This window comes from Passer domesticus, unplaced genomic scaffold (genome assembly GCF_036417665.1).
Source record: "Passer domesticus isolate bPasDom1 unplaced genomic scaffold, bPasDom1.hap1 HAP1_SCAFFOLD_102, whole genome shotgun sequence".
Classification (NCBI taxonomy): Eukaryota; Metazoa; Chordata; class Aves; order Passeriformes; family Passeridae; genus Passer; species Passer domesticus.
This window is the reverse complement of record NW_026989903.1, coordinates 142,843-167,786: the sequence shown is the minus strand read 5'-3', so window position 1 is coordinate 167,786 and position 24,944 is coordinate 142,843. Positions and strand designations below refer to the sequence as shown.

General features: G+C 48.3%; 1 protein-coding gene across 1 annotated transcript in view; it reads right to left on the bottom strand.

Annotated features, from left to right (window-relative positions):
• Nucleotides 1–1,295: 1,295 nt before the first annotated feature.
• The window catches only part of LOC135291679 (TOG array regulator of axonemal microtubules protein 2-like), a 31,668-nt gene continuing 8,019 nt past the window's right edge, over nucleotides 1,296–24,944 (bottom strand). Inside the window, exons 5-24 of the mRNA XM_064405937.1 lie at nucleotides 24,001–24,161; nucleotides 23,511–23,557; nucleotides 20,869–21,083; nucleotides 19,855–20,015; nucleotides 19,355–19,401; nucleotides 17,610–17,698; nucleotides 16,511–16,658; nucleotides 15,255–15,416; nucleotides 14,396–14,528; nucleotides 12,649–12,754; nucleotides 11,678–11,913; nucleotides 10,511–10,663; nucleotides 9,252–9,369; nucleotides 8,759–8,803; nucleotides 8,186–8,289; nucleotides 6,602–6,806; nucleotides 5,213–5,429; nucleotides 4,043–4,129; nucleotides 2,175–2,751; nucleotides 1,296–1,693 (exon numbers count right to left, since the gene is read on the bottom strand). Of these exons, the coding sequence (XP_064262007.1) occupies nucleotides 2,516–2,751; nucleotides 4,043–4,129; nucleotides 5,213–5,429; nucleotides 6,602–6,806; nucleotides 8,186–8,289; nucleotides 8,759–8,803; nucleotides 9,252–9,369; nucleotides 10,511–10,663; nucleotides 11,678–11,913; nucleotides 12,649–12,754; nucleotides 14,396–14,528; nucleotides 15,255–15,416; nucleotides 16,511–16,658; nucleotides 17,610–17,698; nucleotides 19,355–19,401; nucleotides 19,855–20,015; nucleotides 20,869–21,083; nucleotides 23,511–23,557; nucleotides 24,001–24,161 (2,670 nt within the window). The 3' untranslated portion in view covers nucleotides 1,296–1,693; nucleotides 2,175–2,515. The remainder of the gene's footprint in view (nucleotides 1,694–2,174; nucleotides 2,752–4,042; nucleotides 4,130–5,212; nucleotides 5,430–6,601; nucleotides 6,807–8,185; nucleotides 8,290–8,758; nucleotides 8,804–9,251; nucleotides 9,370–10,510; nucleotides 10,664–11,677; nucleotides 11,914–12,648; nucleotides 12,755–14,395; nucleotides 14,529–15,254; nucleotides 15,417–16,510; nucleotides 16,659–17,609; nucleotides 17,699–19,354; nucleotides 19,402–19,854; nucleotides 20,016–20,868; nucleotides 21,084–23,510; nucleotides 23,558–24,000; nucleotides 24,162–24,944) is intronic.

Sequence of the window (24,944 nt, the reverse complement as noted above, 5' to 3'; positions counted from 1 at the left end):
GGAGTTGAGTTCAGAGGAAAAAGGATGTAAGGTAAGGAGACCAAGCTAAGTCCTGTGTGGTAGATTTTTGGTTCATGTGCTGTAGGTGTAGCTCTGAGAACTTTTCTTGTGGTGTGGGCCCAGGGAAGCAGCTGGCCAAGGACGAGCTCACTGTGCTTCAAGCTGTGTCCAGAGGGAAGGGATGGCTGGTCCATGGGGACAGCAGCCCAGATCCCAGGCACACGATTGCCTTTGCAGCAGGGCCAGGACGTGCAGTTGTTTTGGGTTTGCTCTGGCATACAGGAGGAGGCAGATGAACAACAGCTTTGGTAGACAGAATGTCCAATTAAAGGTTTGGGAACTTGATTTCAGCCTTGCAGAGAAAGGGCCCAATGTATACAGGAACTGACCCTTTCAGTGTACTTTGAACAGGTCCTGATTTGGCTCTCTAGCTGGGCCAGAAATGATGGGATACTAAGCATGGATGTGCATCTGCCCCTGCTGCCTCCTCCCCCATTCCTGGCCCTGGCATGGGGGCCCTGGAGCAAGTTGGGCAGGCAGAGACCTTGCAGAGAGCAGCAGGGCAGGGAGCTCTGCTGAACTCCCTAAATGGCAGTAAGGCTGAGATGATGGATGTGTGGGAGCTGGAGAGCAGCGAGCATCCCGAGAGCTCAGCAGCAGCATCTGGGCTCCAAGGCTGCTGGGGAAGTGTAGGAGGGAAGGGCAGCAGCAGAAGGAATGAGAGGCTTGAGACAAACAGGTTTGGACATGCTGCAGAATGGTTTTGTGGGGATTTGGCTGGAGATCAGCACTGGCTGTGATACACCTTAGGGGCAGGGAGAGAAGAGTGATCTAAACCCACTTCCATGGCATCCAAAAGGCCAGGGGAGGCAGTGGCACCCCAGAACACCTTGATGTCAAACGTATGGATGCCAGCTGGGAATGCAGCCACACTTGCAGAGCAGTGAGCAGGAGGTGAGCACAGAACTCATCTAGGTAGAGAACTTTTGACTAGACAGGTTCTTTTGGATCCATTGTCCCCCAGACATGTCAATGTGTGGCCCTGTTGTCATGACAAGTCAAAAACAGCAGCACAAGTGACACAAAGAAAACATGGCAAAAGAGGAAGAGGAGAGGCCCAGCAAGGAAGGGATGTGGTGAGACACTGGCACATCAAGTGAGCTGCACTCCCATAATCTCCAGGCTAGGAGATCCTGGTCTCATATTCTCCTTTGGTTTATATAAATTTTATTTATTTTTTTAGTTTTTTAAAATCATCAAAATAAAATATATACAATTAAAATATCTCATCAAAATTTAAATATACAATCAAACACATTTATTCAAAACTATCAGAACACAGATACATCCGTAACTATGAAGCCTAAACCTATTCCAAAATCCTAACTTCTATTGCGGATAATCCTATTCTTGATGAATTCTAACCTGGGTGAATCCTATTCTTGATGAATCCTAATCTGGATGAATCCTATAGTTGATGAATCCTATTCTTGATGAATGCTCTTCTTGGTGAATCCTCTTCTTGATAATCCTAAAGCCTAAATCCTAACTTGAAATATTCTTTGGACAGTCGGCAGCTTCTTCCTGATCTTGGAGAAAGGGCGCTTCTGGACTGCAGGCAAGGACTTTCCTGGTAAGGGAATAGTGGAAATGTCCAGAGAAAACTTCTTGGAAAGACTGTAGCCGGTCGTATCTGTGGAGACACAAAGTTTAACAGAGCCTGGAATGCAAACCTAAAGCATCTGAAGCTCCGTATTTCATGGGACAGATTCCTTGGAAGCTTCTAAACGGCTGAACAGGGAAACCTGCTCCTGCTGGCTGCAGCTTGAAGCAGACCAGGGGGAAAACCCTGCCCCACTTCCACAGAGCTGCCACAGGAACAGCCTGGCCTCTGGGCTGCCCTGGGACAGCAGGGAGCCCAGAGCCCTGTGCTCTCCAGGCATGGCTCAGCTGCACATGCACCCTGCTGCTGCTCTCCCTGCCCCACAGCTGAGCAGCCCTACAGCTCCACAGGGCACTGCCACCAGCTCAGCTCATTGCAGGTGCACATGCAGGGCACAATGTGCACAGCCATTGTGTAATTCAAGCCAGTGTTCCCTGCCAATGTGCACAGCTTCTCTGGGCTGCCACAAGACCCTTCCCCCCAACAGAGAGCAGCCCAGCTCCCACCTCACCTCTGTGTGAGGCAGATCCATGCTTGGTCTTCACCTTGTCCTCAGTCTGCAGTTGCTTCAGGCTGATTCATGCTTAGTCTTCACCTTTTCCTCAGTCTGGGTTCACTTGAGGCTGATCCATACTTCATCTTCACCTTGTCATCAGTCTGCAGTTGCTTCAGGCCCCCCATGTCATGACTAGGAAGGGCAATGCTGATAACAGAGTGGGGGCAGATGCACAACAGAGTGGGGGCAGATGCACACCCTTCCTTAGTATTTTGTCATTTCTGGCACAGCTGAAAAGTCACGTCTGGTGGTGTCCAGCTCAGAAATTTGTCCGCTTTCTGGAGAACATCAAACCTTCACCAGCCCAGAAGGCTGTTGAGGTTTTCCTGCACGTGTGGAGGTGTGCTGTCAGCAAACTTAATGATCTGGCTGCCCAGTGCCTCGCAGAGGGCACAGGCCAGCTTGGTGACCACAGCGCAGACGTTGGCGCTTCGCACAGGCAGCGCCTTGTTCTCCAGGCAGGACCAGAGCACGGGCAGGGCGTAGCGCTCGACCGCTTCAGGGCTCCTGGCATGAGCCCATTCCACAAGCACTGCCGGGAGAGAGACACAGCTGCTTACCCACCAGCCTCCATGCAAACAGGGATCTACCTCTGCTCTTGCTTCTTGGAAGCCTCTTGGGCCAAGATCAGTGAAACAGCACACACAGCCCCGTGACCCAGAAATGGGCAAAGCCGCTGATCATCCTTGAAACACAACCACCAACCCCTCGGGACTAATATCTCCAACCAGAGCCTTGTACCTGTGGCAGACTTTGTACCTTTACTCAATTATTGCACAATTTCTTTCTGCATGAACAATGAATGAAACGTCAAATTGCCTACTATTTCCATTAACAAGTTGTCTAAACCCACGTAGAAGATTTGGAAATGCACCCTAGAGAGACAATTGAGAGATTTCTAATAAAAGCAATGATTCCATTTTTGTAACTTTGATGTCAAGGGCCAAAAGTCTAATCTGGCTCTCCCCTTTGCTCTGTGGCCCACAGCAAAGGGCAGTATTAGAACACACTTCAAAACTCCAGCCCACCAGAGATGACTGCTACTTGACAGCTGGATGAGAACCACCAGAGACTAGCTGGTGTCTTTGGTGGAATGCTTTTGTGGCTTCCAACAAAGAGCTGTTTCAAACCTCAGGGTGTCTTGGAGAATTACCCAGACCCATTGCCCTGGCATTTGCCCTGGCACTTGAGCATCTCCACATTTTAATGGCATTTCCCCTCCCAATGTTAATAGCATTTCTTCTTAAAATGTGCACTGAAATAGGGGCATAGAGAGAGAAAAAGGCTACACAGGGGACTGAAATTTAGCCAAAACACGAGGGTTTTCTCACATTGCCTCTGGAATCTGCTCTCTGCTCATTTTCTGAACTGAACTATATCAAACACAGACAAAAAGTGACTACCAACAGGCTCCTTGCATGGCAGATTTGGCTGAAAGATCAAAACCTGAAATGCTCAGGAGACCAGTCTTGTTTCCTGATCAGGCAAACTGTTATGTAGTAGCCATTTACTATTCTGTGGTGGAAGAAACTTCATTTCCTCTATGCTGTTAATCCACCAGCAGTCAAAAACACTGAAAGAGCTCCTGAAAGTACCCAAAACCAATTTGGCTAAGCAGGAAAAGGGTTATGGTACCCATTCAAAAACTGGACTTCATTTGAGTTTAAATGCAATTAAAGACATTGGCCACTATGGAACTTGAGAAGGGCCCCAGTGAGAGCTCAGCACCTCCTGATGTGGAGGAGCTACTCTACTGTCTGTTCACTGGCATTCCCTGTAAATACTCCCTCGGAGACCTCTTGGCTTAGGAGGGGAGGCCGTACCTGTGATACGCTCCGTGACATCCAGCAGAGCTTGGCCACTCAGTTGTCTCCATTGGTAGCAGAGCTCTTTCATCAGTGATACTTCATCTACAAGTGAAACACACGTTTCTGTTCACTCTTCTGAGGGCATAGGAGAGAGGACAGTGGCGAGGGAAAGGACAGAGGCAACCCCATTTTATACAATAAAGTCCATTTCTGCTGATTTTTGAATCCTTTTCTTCTTTCCTTCCAGCCTACTTGTCGGTGTTTAAAACGCCAAAAGAAAAGCTCTCCTTTTACATTTGTAAATCCAAAGTTGTCCGCTCCACCAGGAGCTATGTTAAAACATTTCACATCAGGGTCCTCGAGAGTTCAGTCACTTGGAAGCAATGAAAAGGTTCTGCATCCCAGAGCCAAAAGGAAGAAGCCCATACTTGGGACACAGAAAGGCACTGAGTCAGGCAGTCCATGACTTCACAGAGCAGCTGAGGTGGAGAAAGTGGAAACTCCCCTTGAAGACCTGCCTCTTCAACACTCCATTGTTCAGCCATATTCCCCCAGTGTGGCATTTTGAGAGCTGACATCAATCTGTGTGGCAGAAAAATTTACAGCTGCCCTTGCCTCTATAGGTATTTGCCATTTCCTTCTTGTCCCATGCAAAACAACGTGTGGAACAAGGCATCATTGACAGATGGATTTTGACCCATGTGTTATAAAGAAATGAACTTGATGAATCCTATGGTCCCCTTTGAAAAAAGAAGACAAAGAAGAAAGGTGGAAAATGGGCAGCTACTGCCTATAATGTAGAGCCTTCCAGGTGGCTGCTGTGCAGAAGCTCTGATGGGCCGGTGTCCCTTCATGCCAACAGCAAAGCTGTTCATTTGGCAAGTCAGACGGGGCCCAAGCAAACTCCAAAACCCCTTTGCCTCTGAATTGCAGCAAAGCTCTAGTCCAGGACTTGCTCTTCAGACCAGCAGCACAGAGCCAAGGGCTCCTGGGACTGTTGGGAAATGCTGCTGCACATTCCAGCCAGTTGGGGATGGTGCATAAGGACTGCACCTGCACAGCTTCTGGTGGGTGTCAGCTGGAGCATTCCACAGACAGCAACAGCTACCAAGGCACTCAGCGTTCTCTTGTGTCGAAGAGACAGACACACAGGTGAGGAGAGTCCATGCCAGGGCTCAGCCTTACCTAAATGCACAACAGATTGGTCCAGTGCCGTCATAGCTGCAGCATGAACCCCGGGATCCTTTGAGTTTAGGTTCTTTGTTATGCCTTCAACCAAACGGATCATCAATGGGTTCATGGCATCCTGCAGCAGTCCTATGATTTCTGCCAGCGCCTCCAGCGCCTTCTGTTTCACTTTCTTATGTGTGTCACAGATTCTCAGGCCAAAATAATCAAAAATCTGTGAAGAGGACAAACAACATGAAAGCTTGATTAAAATGACCTTTTTTGAAGAGGCGATGTAGAAATGAGCACTCAGGAATCTAAAAGGTGAAAGTGATCCTTTCTGTCAGGTCAGCCCTTGCTTGCACATTTTCACTGTTTTCCTGTGGGCCACTCACTGGAATGGTTGCACAACCTCATGCTGCTTGAAAGATTTTCATCTGTTTTTAAGAGGTTTGGGTGGGGACAGAAAAGTTCCTATGGTGTTTCTCACCACCTATAAATCATTGAATCAATTCCATTTATTAATTCAAAAGACTACCTTTGCTTTACAAGTATGGAAGCAGATGTTTACAATGCCCATTTTTTTAATACAGTTGCCTCAAGTATTGAGGGCAGCTATGATTTTGCCTAAACTATGGCTGGAGGAGATCTAAGTTTTATTTTGTCTGTCTCAGAACCTGTGTCTGGAGAAGGGCAGGGCTCAGATCAACTCTTCCAGGATCCAGACCATTGCTCTGACTAACAGGTGGACTTGTGAAATATAATGTGCTGTACAGCTCTCATTCCAGCAGGTTCAGTCCCTTGACAGCCACATTATCAGGCACACTTTTCTGGAAAAAGGGGAAAAGCAGCTACTGGGAGGAGAGGGGATGGATCTGTCCTTATTTGTTTTCTTCCTTTCCAAAGAGAAAAAAAGGCCCCCCAAGAAGGGTGAGCACCATCTTTACTAAGAGGAATAGGGACGAGGATGGAAATGAGTTTTACCTGTGCAAGACAAGATGGAGTTCACAGAAGTATCCTTTTAAAAACATTTTGTTTAAACCAACCCAGCCTGATAGTTCTCTTCCCCATGCAAACCCGTTTTTTCTCTAGAGAATAATTGCCATTTCTTCAATGGCTCAATTCCCTCCACTTAACCCAACTGGGAGTAGGAGACAGCAGAGGTTACACCAGCAGAAAATTCTGCCATCATCTGATGAACAGCAGCAATAGGCACCTGCCAGACAAATACAGCTGGACTGAAATAACTTGTCCTGAAGCCTGGAGCTCAATTAATTTGTCTGGATAAGAAGGGCCAGTCTGTCCCAAACAGCCAGGATATAGTGCCAAGACACACTGAATTGAATTTACTTCTGCAGGCTTGGGAAAGGAGCGAAATGAAAGGAGCAATGAAGATATCCTACATACTTGGACAATGTTAGTGGAGATCAGCTGGGGTCTGGTTTTGGACAGGTCTAGGAGGAGTGCCACTCCTTCCATCCGTGTCTGGAACGCCTTGGCTTCCAGGAGATGGTAAAGCTTCTGGAGCAGCTCCCTTTCTTCCACAGATGCAGGTAATGTGACCTGGGCTCTTGCACGGTGTAGGCGGCGTCCACCAGTGGCAGACTTTGCCCTGGAAAATAAAATCAAATTAGGATCTGTTTCTGATAATCCCTTCAATTAATTGTGAGCCAAACAACTTGGGGAGCTTTCCTAATGATGTGGTTTCAAGCTAGAAAATCATGAGGCTCTGAAGTGAAGAACAACGTGGACCTCATGACAATCATTATGGGAAACAATCTGCAAGTCACATTCTCCAAGTGCTCACGCAGGAAAACCAAGGATGAGATGCATCTGATCTATCTTCAGATGGCTTCTAAGACACACAGGCCACGTTGCTTTGTGGGGAAAGAGAGACACTGCTTCCAAGTTTAAATGCCTCCTCATACGGGACGTGTGTGTCTTATAATAAGGAAACTCATCACTCTGGAGAAGTGTCTCTACAACCAGGCATGACAATCTGCAAAAGTAGCTCAGATGCATCTGAACAGATGAACAGGGGCATAGCTAAATGATCCAGAAAAGCAGTAACAGAGAGAAAAACAGAAGTCAGACATCTCCCAGAACTACACTCACATTTCATTTGCTTTCCTAGAAACTAGATGCACAGCGTAACAAACCCACTGGGAATAATCCTCTTGGATCAACCTGCCTCTTCCATGAGAATGGGAAGATGCTAGCTATACTACTGAGGCATGTGGTCACTTTCTTGCCACCGCTGAGCATGACAGAGCTAAATAAATCCCCTCTGTTGTCAGAGGAAAACAGTACAAGTAGCTCTGCCACTGGCATGAAGAGACAGCAAGGACCAAATTCCTGTCTTAAATGCTGATTGCAGCACAGGGGGAAATAAACCAAACACACTGTCCATCAAGCAAACTGTAGGAAGGACAGGAATCGCAAGACAAAAAGTCTACCTTGAGACACCTGTTAACCAAAATGGCTTAGGAATTGTCTTGCTCCTTACTACTCAAACTTGGTACTGCTGTTTGAGGGTAAGAAAACCAACAATCAGCTAGACCAAACCTCATGGAAGGGAACTGCTTGTTTGAGGAATGGCATCCTGCCTCTAGACTGGGACTTCTCATTAAAACACCTATCTAAAAAGGACTCCACTTGGATGAAAAAAACCCCTGGTTGAATTTACTTGTCTCAAGTCAGGCAGCAGAGACTTGACCCTCTCCTAGCCTCCACAGCCCTCCCCTTGCCACTGCACTGGAACATCTGAACTGCAAGCAATGGGTGACTTTTTGTCACCCAGTATTTGTGGAAAGCCCTCCAGAGAAACTGTGTTCAACACAATGCAGAAATAGATATTTTTTATCCTAGAGCATTTGTAGGGAAAGGAAACAATCTTTGGCACTGGTCATCTCCATCAGAAAGATGTGCCTGAGGAAGAGGCATGTGAAGCTTGTCATGGGCTTTGTCACATCTGGCAAAAGTGCTCAGTACCGTTTGCTAGGAGGTGATGTGGCCTGGGGCTTCTGGGAGCCTTCATTCCTCTTCTTCACCGGCTCCTGCACAGGTGGGAGTTCAGCCTTGTTGTTTTCCATCCCCTACAGAGACACAGAGAAACGCCATCAATCTTTAGAATAGAACTAGGAAATTCCCTCTTTAAAACACCAGTTAGAACCAGGATCACTGCTACCAAGGCCTAGGGAAACATTTCCTAACTTACAGAAATAAACAGACCAGAGATTCAGTGATGCCAACTCTTTGTTTTTGGTAGCCCAAGGCAGGTTATGGGTGCTACCATACTGAGCTGCTGTCTAAAATCCCAAATTTATTAGTTTTGACCATAAATGGGAATTATGCAAACTGGTAGGCAATGAGTGGTCTTAAAGGAAGCAGCAGAAAAAATTGGACTCTTTGGGGGTGGGCCCATTGTGTTGGAAGTTGATTTGGTTCAACACTTATTCTCCCTGCCCCTGCATAAAGAAACACTCCATTCTGTAATGTAGATAAAAAGAATAAAATCCCTCCCAATCAAAGAAATGATTTTCCACTGGATGCTGCTGAATTTACCAAGTTTCTTCCAGCTCCACAGGGCTTGACAGCAGGGCAGTATTCCTAAAAGACAGACAATAATTGTAGTAACTAGATTGACTTGGACATCTTTTGTATATTTGGAAATTTTCTTGGTACTACTAAGAGACTTAGAGTCTCTTTTGCAAAGACTCTGTTATGTTCAGAAGCACTATTGTCATTTAATTGCTTTACTGAGGGCAGGGTAGGGAGAGTGCTGTGGGGGCTTACACATGAATGTAAACCCATTTTCTCCTCTCTCCCTTTCCTCTTTGTGACCCATATTCAAAGTATTCAAAACCCCACTTTTCCCCTAATAATACAGTTCCTGTGTGGTCTGCAGAAGAACAGGCTGAGGATTAACAGCTCATTTTCAGGAATAAAATGATTCAGCAAAAGAGGAATGAGATACAGACACATTGGGTGTGTTGGATCTCCTATTAACAGTGGCAATACTTGCACAAAGGAGACATTTCTCCTGCCATGCACTTACTTTCTTCTTAATTCTCTTCAGGATATCTTCCAGGTCATGCGTGGAAAGAGATTGTTCCAAAAGCTTTTTAAATTTTTGATTACTAAGCAACATCTTCACCATCTCCTGTCCATAATGCCTAAGGAAGGAAGGAAGGAAACCAAAGAAAAGTGAAGAAAGGAAGAGTCTTAACAGAAGAGGCTGATGCCTTAAACTCATTGGGTGCAAGGTTTGCATGAGAAGGTGTTACCTACACTCAGCAAAGAGGGAGATTTACCTCACTTGACACTGCACAGTGCTGTCAGCTGAACACAAGAGGCAAGAGGAGAATGTGGGCCAACAGAAAAATACCATTTCTCTCTGAAACTGGGGGTGTGCTTCTGTGGGATCAAAGGACCCCAAGGCAAACACATCTGCTTTGTTGTCAGAGCCTATTAGCAGTCTTCTGCTGCCCTTGCACATCCATTTTCGTTTCTTTAACTGGCAGGGAAGCCAGGAGAAAACACCTCATCCTTGCTTTTGATTATTCTATACTATCTGTATACACATGGGCAGCTAGTTGCTCTGGTGTTCTTGGCAGCTATTAATGGGAATTTCATCATCAAAGGAAGGGGATTTTGGTGGCTTGGGGTGATTTTGCCACTAGGAAACCACAATTTTCTTCAAGAAGAAATTTGGTGGTCACTGAGCCACAGATAATAGCACTCTAGAAATCTGCAGAAGAGGTTTAGAAAGACTGAATACATTGGCTAAAGACCTCTAAAATATTTCTAGGGAAGTCTTAAGTTAATGAGAAACAGATGTTTGGGATCCTTCAGTGATGAACATTAGCCTACTCTTGGCTTTCTCTTGTGCGCCTAAGGCTAAACAAAACTGTTGGACTGGCTAATCAGAGCTCTTGTGATCTCAGTAAAGAATCTTTCAAGTCACAGGAAGTTGGCAATGCTCCTTGCTGCCAACCTCAGGTTACCCAGTACAGTCATTTCCCCAGACAACCCAGAGCAGTGGTCACAGCACCAAGCCTGACAGAGCTCAAGAAGCGTTTGGACAATGCTCTCAGGCACATGGAGTGACTCTTGGGCCGTCCTGCACATGGCCGGGAGCTGGACTGCATGATCTACATGGCTCCCCTCCAACTCTGCATATTCCATGATTCTATGCCCCTTAGCCACACTGTGAGGTCACTTATTATTGCCTTGAGTTTCCACTCTTTCTGGTTTTAGCTTAAAGCCAAACACAAAATGGTTTTCCTGTTTTAGGAGGTGAAAGAAGATCATTACCTCGTGTCCTTGTGACTGTCCTGAGCGAGTGTCCCTGCCACCTGTGCCAGCCTCTCAGCCATGGGTGTGCCTGCAAGCTTCGTGACTCCCATTTTCTCCATCAAGGACAGGAGGAGTTCGGCCGTACACTTCCGCGCCGGGACGTAGCGGCTCCTGGGAAGGAGAGAGCAAACCCTGGGACACAGGGAGAAGGAGCAGCAGCAGCACAGGCCTTGGCCACAGCCTGCTCCTTGTCCTTGCTGGGGGAAGGAGCCTGGCTTCTCCCTGCAGCTGTAGACACCTGTAGAAGGTTCGGTCCTCAGATAAACACAAAGTTAGCATTGTACAGAAGGGCTGTCTGCATGGAAAAGGGAAGCATTCAGTCTCCCTGCACTATCGGATGCTCAATTTCTTTCCCGAAGTTTACTCGGAGAAAGATTAAAGTAATAGATTACATATGAATTATTTAGAAATTAAGGACAATTCGTGCTGACCCATCAGAGGGCACCCACCACCCAGAGTTGCAGCAGGATGAGGCTCTTTCCACCCATTCATCCCCAAATCTGCAGACCCCTGGGAAAACACAAATGCAGAGAAAACACGCCGTGGGCCGTGAAGTTGAGGAACACCCAGCAATGCAGCCTGTTTCTTTTGTAAAGCTTGGCAAGGGATACGTCCGAGTGTTTTACCCTATTCCAAAGCTGAGGAAAGGGTGGCAGTCAGTTTAGCCAGCTTGTCCTATTCTAGAGACTGTCTCTTGGGAACTATCAGGCCCAGCACCAACACTTAAGGCAGCATTTGCTTCAGCTGTCCCATGGCACTCAGCCAGTGAGGGTGCCTGGAAAGTGCTTCATCGTCTCAGGGCTAACATGAAACATCAGTTTGAATAGAAAGCAGAGCTCTAAGGCCAGGACAGTCACACAAGACTCCTCTTGGCAGGAGCTGCACCTGCTGTGCGGGCTGTGCCACAGCCAGCACATTCTCCCTGATGTGCTCCATGCCCCAGCAAGTACCCTCCTTATTTCTCAGAAAGGAGAAATGAGGTTGATCAGAGAATCAAGTCACTGAGTCCACAGAAGATGCAGGATACAGGGCCCTTCCCTTCCACCATTCCTGTACTCTCTGTCATCCCTTCCCTCACCCACACACTAGAAGGTCAAGAGTATCACAGAAAGAAGAAGAACCTACTTGACTCCATTGTCCATGAGAGCAGTCATTGCTCGTGTAGGAGTCACGTTCTCTACCATCATGCCCAGGCTCTGACAGGCTGCCTTCTGAATAAACTCTGGGGAGTTCCGCAACATGTGGAGAAGGACTGCAGCAATCTGATCCACCTCGGAGTCCATGTCCTTCCCCATGATTGCAAAGAGCTCTCCCAGAGTGACAATTGCAGAGCAGGACACGTTGGACCGGAGGTTGGTCACCTGGGGAAGTCATGAGGGGGAAACATAAGCATCACCTTGACAGGAAAACCAGTTTCCTTAGACAAAACTCCCAAAAAATCACAACACATCCCACTGTGCATAAAAGCACAGTAGGAGCAGAAGAGCCCAAGCACAGAAAGGCACTTACTCTGGCACCAATTTCTGCCCACACACCTGCTTACTGCAGGCATGAAAAATAGGCTTCACTAAAGTGTTCCACTTAACCCTTCTATAATGTCTACTGCTTTGATTTTAGGCCCTTTTATTTGAAAAACATAGAAGCAAAATAAAGAAACCATATGCTTTCAAACCATAAAGGCACAAGTCATAAAGATAAAACAGTCAGATGCTCCTGTTCAAAAAAGCAACACCTGTAGTTGAAGCACCCAGGCAGAAAACAGAAAACACAGGCTCAGGTCTACAGACTCATTTGCAGTCTTCAATTACAGCTTGAGCAGAGATTGGGACTCTGGTATATCATGTCATTAGTGTCTCTTTTCTGCCTTGCATTATAATGGTACCTCACTCACAGACAAGTGTCAGATACCCATCCTGCCAGTAAATACAGCTACATGTACACACAGATCCTACAGATAGCTGACAGACACTAGAAATAGAAGGTCTAAAACCAGAAATGAAGGCAGACCCTGAGCACACATGGAGATGAACAAGCACATATTCTACTCTACAAGCTGTATATCAAGTATGGGGGACAATTCAGAGCAATGTTCTCACCTCTCTGGTAACTGCCAAGCAAATCTCACGAAGTCGACAGAGCAGGACTTGTGAATGGGACTCAGCCAGCAGTGTGATGTTCAAGAGTCCTTTCTTCTTCCGTTCCCTGAAAGGCAAGTACAAAAAAGATTGATTTTTCTCTCTACCCAAGCACTTGGCAGCACCCTCTGAAATCACCAGGCTGGCAGCTCAGTCAAAGCATGGCAGGTGCTTTTCAAGGAGTACTTAATGAAATCGTGGAACACATTGCCACAGGATGCTGTGGCTGTCAAAAGCGTACACAAATCCAAGAGGCAAAGAGAGGGCTTTCAGAGTCTTCATTTGTGACCTTTCTGAAAATCTCTGCTATGAAGTCCCTCTGTCATCACTGCTTCCTAGAAGCTGTGAGGCCAGGCCATGCTGCTGGTTCTTGTCACCTCCCTGTACCTGTCCCTGAGACACAGTCCCATTGGGCTGTTACTGGGACATTTTCCTTCTTTGGCAGCCCCAGCAGGCAGTTCAGCACTGAGAGTCTGCACTGGCACTCTGGAGCTGAGTTTCTACTCCACAATCGAGGCCTGTGTGTCACCCACTCCATCTCACACATTCCCCAAAAAAGCAGCAGGATGTCCCAGAAAATTAAGATTCCACCCCTGGGCAAGAACTGTTAAAACTCTGGCTTTTCCCAGAACACTCCGACCTAAAACAACGCCCACAACAGCAAAGTGTTATTGAAAAGGGGCAAACAACTCCATCTCTCAGCACTTGCTTTGTGCAGGCCCTCAGCTCCAGGAAGGTGTGTGAGGCATCAGGGCTGCAGCCAGGGCTGGCAACTGATCCCACAGGCACCCCTGAGTGTCATCAGGACCCCCACACCTGCAGAAGCTCTCTGCACCTCCCAGGGCATCAAAGAGAATGGGGAAGAGAAAGCAGAAGAGAAAGGGCAAAGCAAAGGAGACTGCACAAGGAGATGCAACGTGGCTAATTTTTCATGGTTATCCCTGTGAGAATGAAGCATCCACCAGTGAGTGGATGCTAACCCAGACATCAAAAAGACAACCAATATCACCTAACATTTGTAAGGGTATCACCTCTGGGCCTCCTTCTGTCTGTGTAGAGTTTTGGGACACATTGTGAGTATTGACAAAACATCTCAAGCCCGTATGACTCCTTGAGAAGGAAAAGTTGAATTGCAAAAGTGCAAGATTCCCAGAGGATTTTATTTCTCTTTCTTTCTCTTCTGCCATGAGCCCTTCAGGAGTACTGGCAGGAAGAGGGACTTGAAGGCATAACTCAGTCCATTTCTCAAAAAGAGGAGCTGCCTGGAGCACCTTCTGGAACTCACATGCAGGAGTCATGCCATTGCTGTCAGCAGTGGGAGCAGAGAGGAATCTTACTCAGTCCCACTGGGCCAGTGGCCCAAGGCACCCAAATCTCTACACTCAAAACTGCTGCCATCCTGCTTCTGCCTTCAGCCAGCAAAGCATCTCGTCCCACAGTTTTCTCTCTTCCCTCAGCATTTCCTTTGCAGCTCCATGGAGCAGCAGCCAAAGCCAGGAAACAGCATGGACCTGCTGCAGTTGGAGCAGTGCTGCAGAGCAAGGCCAAGAAAAGGCTGCTCTCCACTCTTTATCCTCTCACAGCTCCACAGTGGTTTCAGCAGTGCCCTTTGGCCCTCTGGGCTCTCGGGGCTCAGAGGCACCAGCAAGACTCTCTTCTGACCGACCTTAACGCCAAGAGGGACACAGAGTGATGGGGCCTTTCTTACCAGTCGTCGCTGCCCAGCAAGGACAGTGCCTCCTGCAAGGCCTGCTGTGGGTCTGAAAAGGCTCTGTCCTTCTGCCTGTGCCCACGGAGCGGCTCCTCTCGGCGCAGGGCACCAGTGGCTGTCTGCGAGGTCTCTGCAAGGACAGGGTCGGCCATGGGCGCTGCAGGCCCGGGCAAGGCACCCGCCATGGAGCGGCCTGCAGCCCATCTCCCAGCCAGGATTCCCTGTGGCACACACTGCCACTGGGGCACAGACTTCCCTGCTCTCTGGATCCTGGGGCTCCCTGCTTTCTCTCAGCCTCCCCAGCAGGGCACAGCTCCAGGCTAAACCTGACAATTGCCCCACAGCCCCAGCTCCAAGTGCCACAGGTGCCACAGCCAGCGGCAGGTTCCTGAGGCCGCAGAGCTCCCACTCCCTGCCAGGCAGTGCCAACATCAGGACTGGCCAGCCCAGGAGGGAACCCCTCAGGTGCCCCTCTTGTCTCAGCACCCTGATTTCCCACAGTCCTGAGGACAGGGGCTCTCGGCAAGTCCCTGAGGAGAGACCTGCAGCTGCCTCGTGACAGCACCAAGCCAAGCCTGAAGAACCCAGCCCTGCTGGGCCCAGCTCAGTCCCCAGGGAGCAACAACCAGGGAACAGCCACACCTGACCCTTCACACCTGACAGTGCCTCTGTTTCCATTGACTTCAAATATTCTAGACTACCAAGCTGGAGTAACTCCAAAGTAGATTTGCTGTTCATTCTCAGGACAGACTATGAACCCAAGATCCCATCTGTGCTGGCTGAGGCAGGAGGCAGTTCGTGCTCCTTTTGCAAGGACAAACCCCTGCAGGAAAATGCTGCCACGGAGCAGGCTTACCTGAGGAGCTGCATGGGAAGCTGCCATCTCCATGGAGGGTGGGCGTACTGGGCTGTAAGGGCACCTTGTCCTGCTTTCTCACAACCATTTTCTTCATGGCACTACCAGGGTCTTTTCTCTGTACACTGGGAGCTGTGCCATTGATAGGTAGTAGGCTGAAGCCTGCAGGGACCAAAGAGGAGCTTGTAAGTGGAGAGTGCTGGACGGGGTGATGATGGAAAAGGCCAGAGAAGTTGCTAGAGCTGGGTAACATTCTTTGTTGTCCCAAAGAACTTCAAGTATAACAATGGCACACTAACATGGGACAGTGATCACAGAATCCCAGAGGAGTTTGGGCTGGAAGGCACCTTTAACCACCATCTAGTCCAACCCCTGTGAGCAGGGACATCATCTAGATCAGGTTTCTCAGAGCCCTACGTAAACTGGCCTTGAACACCTTCAAGGATAGACCAACAACAGCTTCCCTTGGCAAATCCTGCCAGCTTTTCATCCCCTTCATTTAAAAAAAAAAAATCTCCTTAATATCTAATGTAAATCTGCCCTCTTCTAGTTTAAAAGCAAACTGCAGTGACGCTTCTCCTTAGAAACAAGGAAAACCCAGTATTGCTTTGCTTTTGTTCTCCTGTTCCAGAGGCAGGCAGGGAAGTTACCAAAGTGCAGATAGCCTGGTGTGATGCCCTTGGGCTGAGTGCTGCCCCTGAGGGCCCCACTGCCGCCCTCGGGCAGCGCTCACGGCCCTGCAGGCTGAGTCCCTCAGCCAGGATTCAGTTGGGAATGCTGCTTGCTCCTGGGACGAAAACACAAGCACTGCCTGGGGCTTCAGCACAGCTCTACAGCGCCAGCTCCTCAGCAGGGAGCGGCAGGAGAAGGATCTCTGGTGTTTTCATCAGAAGGAATGGAATTTTGTTCCTTCCAGGTTGCAGCCTGGTTGAAAAGCATCCTTTTGGCCTCACCTTCCCTGGAGGCTGCTCTCCAGGAGAGAGTCTGAAGCCCCAGTGTACTTTGCAAGACAGAATTTTCTACTCTGAAAGACTTTACAAGTGGAGGTGGGAAGCTAATATTCTGCTACTGACTCAATGAGGCCATGGGCAAGACACTTCATGTCTCTCTATTTTTCTTTGGGAAACAGAATTAAATCCTAATGCAAGCTTCTTACTCAGATGCAAGCAGAACAGCCCCCCCAGTCTGATTGCAACATTGTGCAAAGGGCAAGCAAGTGGTCAAAAAGGACCACTACAAGTGTAGCCACCACTTACTTGCTTCAGCTGCATCCCCAAGCTCAAATGTCTCTGGAGGAAGCTGCAAGGACTTTTCATTTTGTCTCCTCTTCATCTCTTCCAACAAAATCTCCATTTTCTTCTGCTCTAAGTTCTCTTTAGCCAACCTGCACAATTCAGCGTGGGTCTAGGTGCAATGGAAACACATCACAGACTGTAAGCAGAGACACACCAAGCAGACACAACACCTCATCAGGAGCACAGAGTGCACAGAGTGCCATAGTCTTCCATGCATCTCCATATCCATTCCAATAGTTTCAGAGGAATGTCTCCCATGCTCACCTTGGCAATTACACACAGTGAGGTGGAACACTTCACTGCCACAACCTCACACTGCTGCAACTGCAACCTATGTCAGGAAGCCCTGCTTGAAGCATGAAAGTCATAGGAGTGCTCCAAGACACATGAAGAGCTCACATGACAGTGAGCAGGCAGTGCAGTTCCTACAGGCCATGGCAGAAGAACGAAAACCATGTGCAATACCCAGCAAGGAGGGGGAATGGCTGTTGCTTAACACTCATGGCCAGGAATTGCAGCTGTTTCTCACTTCCTGGCTTCTGAAGGACTCAGCTCTGAAGGACTTGGTCTCTGAGGCCAGCAGACCAAAAGGAGGAGTCTTGTGAAAACAAGTTGCACAAACGCTGATGTTAATGAGCAGAAAACTTGAGAATGAGAGGGCTGTGACATACAGCCACAAAGGTAACCAGGAAAAAGCAAACTCTCCCATTTTAGTTTGCAGCCTTGCTTACACTCAACATTAGAGTCTTTGCTTCTCTGCATCCAAGGATGCACTTCTCCCACATTCACTGATGTCTAGCATGATCTGCCATTCAGAACTTCTCTAAACCAGCCTTTGCACATAAAGAATGCTTCTGGCATGACTTAGCACCATCTCCAAACCAGTCACCTTGGCACTACTGGAAATAGCCAAGCAATTGCTCTGTAGCTGTCAAATACATTCCCAAGAGAATCCCCATCCCCCAAGGAGTGGAAGATTATGATTTTCAGTGGCATTTTGGGCCAAGCACTAAACAGCCACTGGAAAGGAAGTCTGCTCATCCCTGTTCTTATCCCTTACCTTTCCAAAGCTGTCCCTCCGCTCTTTGTCACTCCTAAGACCAGGACTGCTGGGATGATCTGTCTCCTTGGCCTGACTCAGTGGGAGGCCTGGGAATGAAAGCAAAGGTTCCTGTAAATCTCTGGCACCACGTGTTGGAGGCAAAAGAAGCTTTGCTTTCCTCATTAGATGTGCCCAGTATTCTGCAATCCTGTATTTGCAGGGGACAAAGTGCTCATCCAAAAGTTCCACTTTTGCTCTCCTTCCTCGTTCCAGGGGTTTATTCTCTGCTTTCTTTTCAGCAGAGACATCCAAACCCAAATAAACATGACCTATCTCAAAATAAATTTGATCTTGGCTGATATTGACAATTCAAAATGTCCTTAATAGAAATAGCTGATGGCTGGTCATTCTGAAACACTCCCCAACAGAGCTGGTAGAACTAGGAGAACTAATTCTTCACATGGTTTCACAGAGGATAAAATCATGTAGCAGTCAAGCACTATGAGAGGTATACCTGTCTTAAAACTGGATTCTATCACCCTGCTAAATGATTGGGTCAATAACAAAAGAAAGACCAGAAAGGATGAATGACAGAAGTGATTTATAGTCCAGAATTAATCCATAAAAAATGTCATTTACTTACTGAGGACTACTACTCCCTAGCTGCAGTAAGCATTGCAGTTGCATATACACAAGGAGTTATTCCAAGGGTGCCATATTCAGGATGTGGCAGAACAAACCCTGAGCAAAGGGACCAGGTGATCTGATCCCTTTTTCTGCATCAGCAGAATTAGTTCTCCAAGTCTCATCTCTCCTATCATTACACAACCAGAGATGCCAAAGGAACAACAACAGTGTCATTGAGCCTTACAGCTTGAAAGCAGTGGATGACCTGGATGTGTCAGAGACTGCATTTTGTCTGGCACAATTCCACCTGTCAGGGATCAGGCAAGGCAGGGACAAGGCAGGAGGCATCTCCTCCCCAGCCTCAGCCTGCAGCACTGACACAGGCACAGACAGTCGCGGAAGAGATTTGTCATTGGGAACCTGCCACAGGTGGCTTTGGCCTTGTGCTGTCAGAGGATGACAAACTCACACCCTGCCTAGGCTGCAGCCATTTGGAAGTCTCCTTCTCCTTCACTGGAAAATTCAAAAGGACTTTCCATCATAGGAGGTTTCCCTGTTCCTCCCAGTGCAAAACCAGGCAATATACACGAATCTCCTTCAAATCTCAAGGGATTCAGATCAGAAACTACCCCAAGGAATGGTTTTCTCCTTCAAGGGCAGTCGGAAGGAGTGGGAACATTTCTCATTTCATGCTATTTGGCTTATTTTTCCTATCCCCATTTGGCACTAGAAAAGCTGCAGGGAGATAAAAGGGATGTGCAGGATGGAGAGGAATGTTTCCTTTTCCTGCCCAGCTTATCCAAGAGCCCAAGGTACCCCTCCAGCTCCTTCCACTCAAACATTCACACTGGAGGAATTTTCACTGCACCACCAGAGAACACTCCTAGGGACTGGGCTCTGGGAGAGTCCACTGAGCCCATTAGGAAATTGAAATACATTTAAAGATACCTTTAAATGAATGGGTTTTAACCAAGATTTCCAAATGTCAACTCAGTGTGAAGACTAGAAAGGCCACTTTCGGACAAAATGTGGAATACAAAAAAGTTTGCCTAAATACATGGGACAGCTGACTGTGCCAACCCACCACAGGAGATGGGAAGAGTGAGGTGAACAGTACACTGGAGCCCTGTACCTACCTGCATACTCCAGGGTCTTCTCTTGGCTTCTGTTGCTGGGTCTTGGACTGGAGAAAATGGAAGACAAAAGAACATATGAGGAGCTAGTAAGAGAAGGGAGGGAATGGGCGTACCATGCAAGGGGGCAAAACTTCTTGGCATGGTCATTGTGATGAAGGAGGAATTGCAAAACATAATCCCAAAGATGATTCATTGCCCTTAAGCTTTCAGTTGCTGGAATCGTACAGAGCTGGCCAAGTTCTGGCTGAAATAACAGCCAAGTCCAGCTGGGGACCCATCCTGACATGCTTTGAAGCCCTGCCTCCCCTTCTCCAGCACCACCTCTGCTCTTGGGGCATTGCTCTTGGGTTTGACATTCTGCTGGATCACCATAGATGGGCAAAATGTGGAATACAAAAAAGTTTGCCTAAATACATGGGACAGCTGACTGTGAAAATCACCACAGGACATGGGAAGAGTGAAGTGAACAGCACACTGGAGCAGCAGACACCTTGGCTTACCTCATCTCCTGGGACTCCTGCAATTCCATCTGGGGAGAGCTGTGCACAGACCCAGCAGCACTGCCCACAGGGGGAATTCCTGCCTTGCGCAGACGGGGGATCAAAGATTTACCCAATGATCTCTTCTTCATTTCTTTACCAACAGGAGAAGGCAAGGATGTCTGGAAAGAATAAAACACAGTGCTCAGATCAATCATCCACACTTGCCTCCACTCTGCCTCAAGACATTTACACGTGTTCTCAACTGGGACCTGGCAGTAATAAACAAGACAAACTGATGCAGCAGCTTGGCAAAGGATGGGGAATGCAAAGGGAACTGGACAGGGAGAGACCACGTCAAACATTTGACACCTCTCCCCTCATGCTCATTTCTTTGCAAGTGTGGCTGCATTCCCAACTGACATCCACATGTTTGACATCAAGGTGTTCTGAGGTGCCACTGCCTCCCCTGGCCTTTTGGTTGCCATGGCAGTGGGTTTAGATCACTCTTCTCTCCCTGCCCCTAACGTGTCTCACAGCCAGTGCTGATCTCCAGCCAAATCCCCACAAAGCCATTCTGCAGCATGTCCAAACCTGCTTGTCTCAAGCCCCTCATTCCTGCTGCTGCTGCCCTTCCCTCCTACACTTCCCCAGCAGCCTTGCAGCCCAGATGCTGCTGCTGAGCTCTCGGGATGCTCGCTGCTCTCCAGCTCCCACACATCCATCATCTCAGCCTCACTGCCATTCAGGAAGTTCAGCAGAGCTCCCTGCCCTGCTGCTCTCTGCAAGGTCTCTGCCTGCCCAACTTGCTCCAGGGCCCCCATGCCATGGCCAGGAATGGGGGAGAAGGCAGCAGGGGCAGATGCACACCCATGCTTAGTATCCCATCATTTCTGGCCCCGCTAGAGAGCCAAGCCAGGACCTGTTCAAAATTCAGTGAAAGGGTCAGTTCCTGTCAGGGAAGAGGTCTCAGAGCTCTGCTGACAGCACATGAAATGAAAATTTAGCACAAAGGACTTAGCTTGGTCTCCTTACCTCTTTTCCTTTTCCCTCTGCTGTGAGCTCCTGGTTTTTTCTACTCTCCTCATCCCAGCCATTGCCAGCATTCCCAGTCTCCTGCTCTCCGCTGCACATCTTGCTTGGCGTGGCAGAAGGAGAGCTCCTCTGGATGGGGGGCAATGGCTTGGAGGGAAGGAGCATCGAGAGACTTGCCAGGGAAAACCTCTTGGCAAGAGGGTAGCCAGTCAGATCTGCAAAGTGGAGACACAAAATATAAGAGAGTCCACAAAGTAAATCTAAATCATCTGAAGCTCCGTATTTCATGGGACAGATTCCTTGGAAATTTCTAAATAGCTGCACAGGGAAACATGCTCCTGCAGGCTGCAACTTCAAGCAGACCAGGGGGAAAACCCTGCCCCACTTCCACAGAGCTGCCACAGGAACAGCCTGGCCTCTGGGCTGCCCTGGGACAGCAGGGAGCCCAGAGCCCTGTGCTCTCCAGCAACGGCTCAGCTGCACATGCACCCTGCTGCTGCTCTCCCTGCCCCACAGCTGAGCAGCCCTACAGCTCCACGGGGCACTGCCAGCAGCACAGCTCATTGCAGGGGCACATGCAGGGCACAGCTGTACCCTGCCAATGTCCACAGCCTCTCTAGGCTGTCACAAGACCCTTCCTCCCAACAGAGAGCGGCCCAGCTCCCACCTCACCTCTGTGTGAGGCTGAGCCACGCTCACAAGGGAAGAAGTGAGTTCGGTGAACTCCAGTTTTTACAATCAATGTATCTAATGGGTGAGGCATGCAAGGGGTGTTTTCATTATTTAGAAGATCTCTCTGCTTTTTCTTTTCATGGAACTACCATGTAGAACTACTACTACTACTACTAGAATTCCATTGAAATGTATGGAGCTTGCAAACCAGGAGAGAAAGCTTCTACAACTTTGCTTATGTGTTGTTCATTACCCATCCACTACTTTGAAATCCCTTTCCTTCTAAACTGTGGGCAACCCACAGTGGTCAACAGAATTTGACAATTACAACCCAGAAGTAATTGCTTTCCAAAGCTAGAGTTCATGGCCTTTGTTTCAGTAACTCCCACTCAGTTCCAGGTTGGGTTTTATTGCTTCATTGCTTTTCTTTCTCTTCACAACAGAGGAAGTGCTGGCACATGAACAATGGCACCTCATGTTGGAAGAAGCTTTGCAATCCAGGTTACATGACCCCAGTACTCAAGGAGTCTGCATTTCCAGGGCATAAACTGGCCATTCAATTGGAAATTGCCACTTTTACTGTGCTTCATTGCTCCATGGGTTTTTCTCCCTGCGTTCTTTCATGCAGACAACAACCAACCAACATAAAACCCAACAGCAACATAAACATGATCTGCCACAACACATTTCTTATCTTGGCTAATACTGCCAATTTAAATTTTTCTGAATGGGAAGAGTGGAGGGCAGGTGATTCTGAAATGCCCTCCAAGAGAGCTCTTAGAAGTAAGAGAACTAATTTTTTACATTATTTCACAAAGGGGAAAATAAAAAGGCAGCCAAGCAATACAAGACAAACACATCTTTTAAAACTGGATACTTTCAGCTGGTATATTGCTCTGAGAGAGCAAAAATATCACCTGCTTACAGAGCAATACTGGTCACTTGATGCATTAAGTATTGCATGTGCATACCAGCAATGAAGGAGTCATTCCAAAGGGGCCATACCCAGCATTTGGCAGAACTAACCCTGAGCAAAGGGACCAGGGGATCTGATCCCTCTTTCTGAATCATTTCTCCAAGTCTCATCTCTCCTGTCTTTACATGCCCATAGATGCCAATGGAACAACAACAGTGTCATTGAGCCTTACACCTTGAAAGCATTACCAGACATAGATGTGCCAGAGACTGTATTTTGTCTGGCACAATTCCACTTGTCAGGGATCAGGCAAGGCAGGGAGAGGGACAAGGCAGAAGGCATCTCCTCCCCAGCCTCAGCCTGCAGCACTGACACAGGCACAGACAGCCAGGGAAGAGATTTGTCATTGGGAACCTGCCACAGGTGGCTTTGGCCTTGTGCTGTCAGAGGATGACAAACTCACACCCTGCCTAGGCTGCAGCCATTTGGAAGTCTCCTTCTCCTTCACTGGAAAATTCAAAAGGACTTTCCATCATAAGAGATTTCCCTATTCTTCCCAGAGCAAAACCATGAATAACCCAGTGCAGAACCAATATCCATGAATCTCCTTTAAATCTAAAGGGGTTCAGACCAGAAAATACCCAAAGGAATGGTTTTCTCTTTCAAAAGCAGGAGGAAGGAACGGGAACATTTCTCATTTCATGCTAAATGCCTTCTTTTTCTACTATAATTTTGACACAAGAAAAGCTGCAGGGACATAAAAGGTATATGCAGCGTGGAGCGGAAATGTTTTATTTTTTGCGCTGCAGTTCCAGAATCCCCAGGTACGACTCATGCTCCTGCCACTCAACACTTCACACTGGAAGAATTTTCACTGCGCCACCAGAGAACACACTCAGGGACTGGGCTCTGGGAGAGTCCACTGAGACCATCAAGGAATTGAAATTAATTTAAAGACTTTTTTTAAAGAATGCGTTTTATCCAACCTTTCCAATTGTCAACTCTGAGTCAAATTCCCAATGGTCATTTTAGGACAGACGTGCCCTGTACATACCTGCATGCTCCGGGGTCTTCTCCTGGCTTCTGCTGCTGGGTCTTGGCCTGGAGAAAATGGAAGACAAAAAAACATATGAGGAGCTAGAAGGAGAAGGGAGGGAATGGGCGTACCGTGAAAGAGGCAAACCTTCTTGGCATGGTCACTGTGATGAAGGAGGAATTGCAACACATAAACCCAAGAGGATGCAAAGATGATGCATTGTCCTTAAGCTTTCAGTTGCTGGAGTCACACAGAACTGGACAAGCTCTGGCTGAAGTAACAGCCAAGTCCAGCAGGGGACCCATCCTGAGACACTTTGAAGCCCTGCCTCCCCTTCCCCAGCACCACCTCTGCTCTTGGGGCATTGCTCTTGGGTTTGACATTGGATGGGCAAAATGCGGAATACTCAGGGGTTTGCCTAAATACATGGGAGACTGTGCCAAATCACCACAGGAGATGGGAAGAGTGAGGTGAAGAGCACACTGGAGCAGCAGACACCTTGGCTTACCTCATCTCCTGGGACTCCTGCAATTCCATCTGGGGAGAGCTGTGCACAGACCCAGCAGCACTGCCCACAGGGGGAATTCCTGCCTTGCGCAGACGGGGAATCAAAGATTTTCCCAATGATCTCTTCTTCATTTCCCCGCCCGTGGAATACAGCAAGGAGGTCTGGAAAGAGTAGAACACAGTGCTCAGATCAATCATCCACACTTGCCCCCTTTGATGCCTCAAGAATTTTATCAATGCTCTTAACTGGGACCTGGTAGGAAAAGTCAAACTGATGCAGCAGCTTGGCACAGGATTGGGAATGCAAAGGGAACTGGGAGAGACCATGTCCCACATTTCTGAGCTCTCCCCACCTTCTTACTTCCCTGGAAATGCGACTACATTCCCAGCTGGCATCCACATGTTTGACATCAAGGTGTTCTGGGGTGCCACTGCCTCCCCTGGCCTTTTGGATGCCATGGCAGTGGGTTTAGATCACTGTTCTCTCCCTGCCCCTAACGTGTCTCACAGCCAGTGCTGATCTCCAGCCAAATCCCCACAAAGCCATTCTGCAGCATGTCCAAACCTGCATGTCTCAAGCCCCTCATTTCTGCTGCTGCTGCCCTTCCCTCCTACACTTCCCCAGCAGCCTTGGAGCCCAGATGCTGCTGCTGAGCTCTCGGGATGCTCGCTGCTCTCCAGCTCCCACACATCCATCATCTCAGCCTCACTGCCATTCAGGAAGTTCAGCAGAGCTCCCTGCCCTGCTGCTCTCTGCAAGGTCTCTGCCTGCCCAACTTGCTCCAGGGCCCCCATGCCATGGCCAGGAATGGGGGTGGAGGCAGCAGGGGCAGATGCACACCCATGCTTAGTATCCCATCATTTCTGGCCCTGCTAAACAGCCAAGCCAGGACCTGTTCAAAGTTCACTGAAGCAGTCGGTTCCTCAGAGCTCTGCTGTGTCCTG